The sequence below is a fragment of the Ylistrum balloti genome, unplaced genomic scaffold (genome assembly GCF_031769215.1).
Source record: "Ylistrum balloti isolate Yb309-2 unplaced genomic scaffold, AGI_CSIRO_Ybal_v1 Utg371438, whole genome shotgun sequence".
Taxonomy (NCBI): domain Eukaryota; kingdom Metazoa; phylum Mollusca; class Bivalvia; order Pectinida; family Pectinidae; genus Ylistrum; species Ylistrum balloti.
The window spans coordinates 497,224-498,825 of NW_026782754.1; the positions used below are offsets into that span (position 1 = coordinate 497,224).

Here is a 1,602-nt window from a genome sequence, read left to right on the forward strand (position 1 = left end):
AGTACAGCAAAATAATTAATTACACTGCATCAAACCGTTATTTAGCCCCTCTAGGACTCATCATACAGCTATTTCGTCCTTTTGGGCTCGTCAGTGGTGATAAGAGACTATAATCTTCAAACTTAAAAGGCGACGAAGGAACTTCAAAACTATTCTTGAGGGATAAATACAAGCCTCAAAATTCAATACCTCTCAATATCAGATAATACCGACAGTACGTCAAGCAAATGTAATCATTTTGAACCGAATACTTTCTTTTTATTTCAGTAAATTGTGGTTAGTTTTACATACTATGTATATCTATGTTTCTACTATTCTACTTTAATTTATTCCACTCTCAGGCCATTGTATAAATATGGCGGGTGTTGGATAAATATAAGTGATATTTTACTAGTGGTATATGGCCTTCCGGATACATGGTGAACTTTGACCCGAACTACTTTTTTCACTCGCGTGATTTGTTGCACGTGCGATTTGTTTAATATCGTCTGCTGTCAACATGGCTGAACTGGATAGGTTTGAGGTGAATGTTATGGATGTTATCCGGTCTAAACAAAAGAAACTGAAACGTATAACTCGTTAGTTATTTTCTAAAAGTTACAAAAGATACTCGCTAAAGCTCGTGTCTATTGTAATTTTTTTAAAAAAAATGACTAACTCGAGTGAATTTAACGCCGTATCCAACAACCACACGTTGTGTGATCTCTGTATATACATGTAATCAATCGTGTTCTGTCAAGACTAGTCGACAATATGCAAACATACACAGTCACAAAGACGTCACAAGTTGAGCGTTAGATGTATTGAGAAAATTAGATACAATTCATTTAAATGTAAAACAATCAAATATTTTTTGTCGATTTACTTCAGTTTTATAAGGAGCTACATTGTATATCCACATTTCTTTAAATAGATATATTAAGGATTTGGGCATGAATTTTCGAATGACTGAAAAGATTACCAAATGGATATGAATCCTCATCACGTTTAACTTGTGTAATCAATAAAATAATACAGTTATAAACAGTCTAGTTACACTTCTTTTTATTTTAGCTTTGGGATTGATTCTCATGAAAGCAGATGTCTTTGAAGGTCCACCAGGACCAACTGGAGTAAGCGGAGTTACTGGAGTGACAGGCATGACCGGAGCTACTGGAGCAACAGGCGCGACCGGAGCTACTGGAGCGACAGGCGCAACCGGACCAACAGGACCAACAGGCCCAACAGGCCCAACAGGACCAACAGGCCCAACAGGACCAACAGGACCAACGGGACCAACGGGACCAACAGGACCAACAGGATCAACAGGACCAACGGGTGCAACGGGCCCGGCAGGAGCAACAGGTGCAACGGGCCCGGCAGGAGCAACAGGAGCCACCGGTCAACCCGGAGGTGGCTAGGATGTACTATAGAATCACTATGTTTTGCAACATTAGCAATAAAATATCCAGCAAGGATTGGTGTTTGGTTACAATTAAATTGTTGAAAAAATTCAGCGTGGTTAATATGAAACACGGAATTAATCTGCAGTGGTAAGACTAGGACATGGGTCGAAAATTCAACAATAAACATGGATAAAAAATGAAACATAACAGTAAACAT

The 1,602-nt window shown here is 38.8% G+C and overlaps 1 protein-coding gene across 1 annotated transcript; it reads left to right on the forward strand.

The window, feature by feature from the left end:
* Positions 1-499: 499 nt before the first annotated feature.
* On the forward strand, positions 500-1,400 carry LOC132562505 (collagen alpha-1(I) chain-like). Its single transcript, XM_060227248.1, has 2 exons — positions 500-578; positions 1,054-1,400. The coding sequence occupies exons 1-2, from the start codon at positions 500-502 to the stop codon at positions 1,398-1,400; spliced, it is 426 nt and encodes a 141-aa protein (XP_060083231.1).
* Positions 1,401-1,602: the final 202 nt, after the last annotated feature.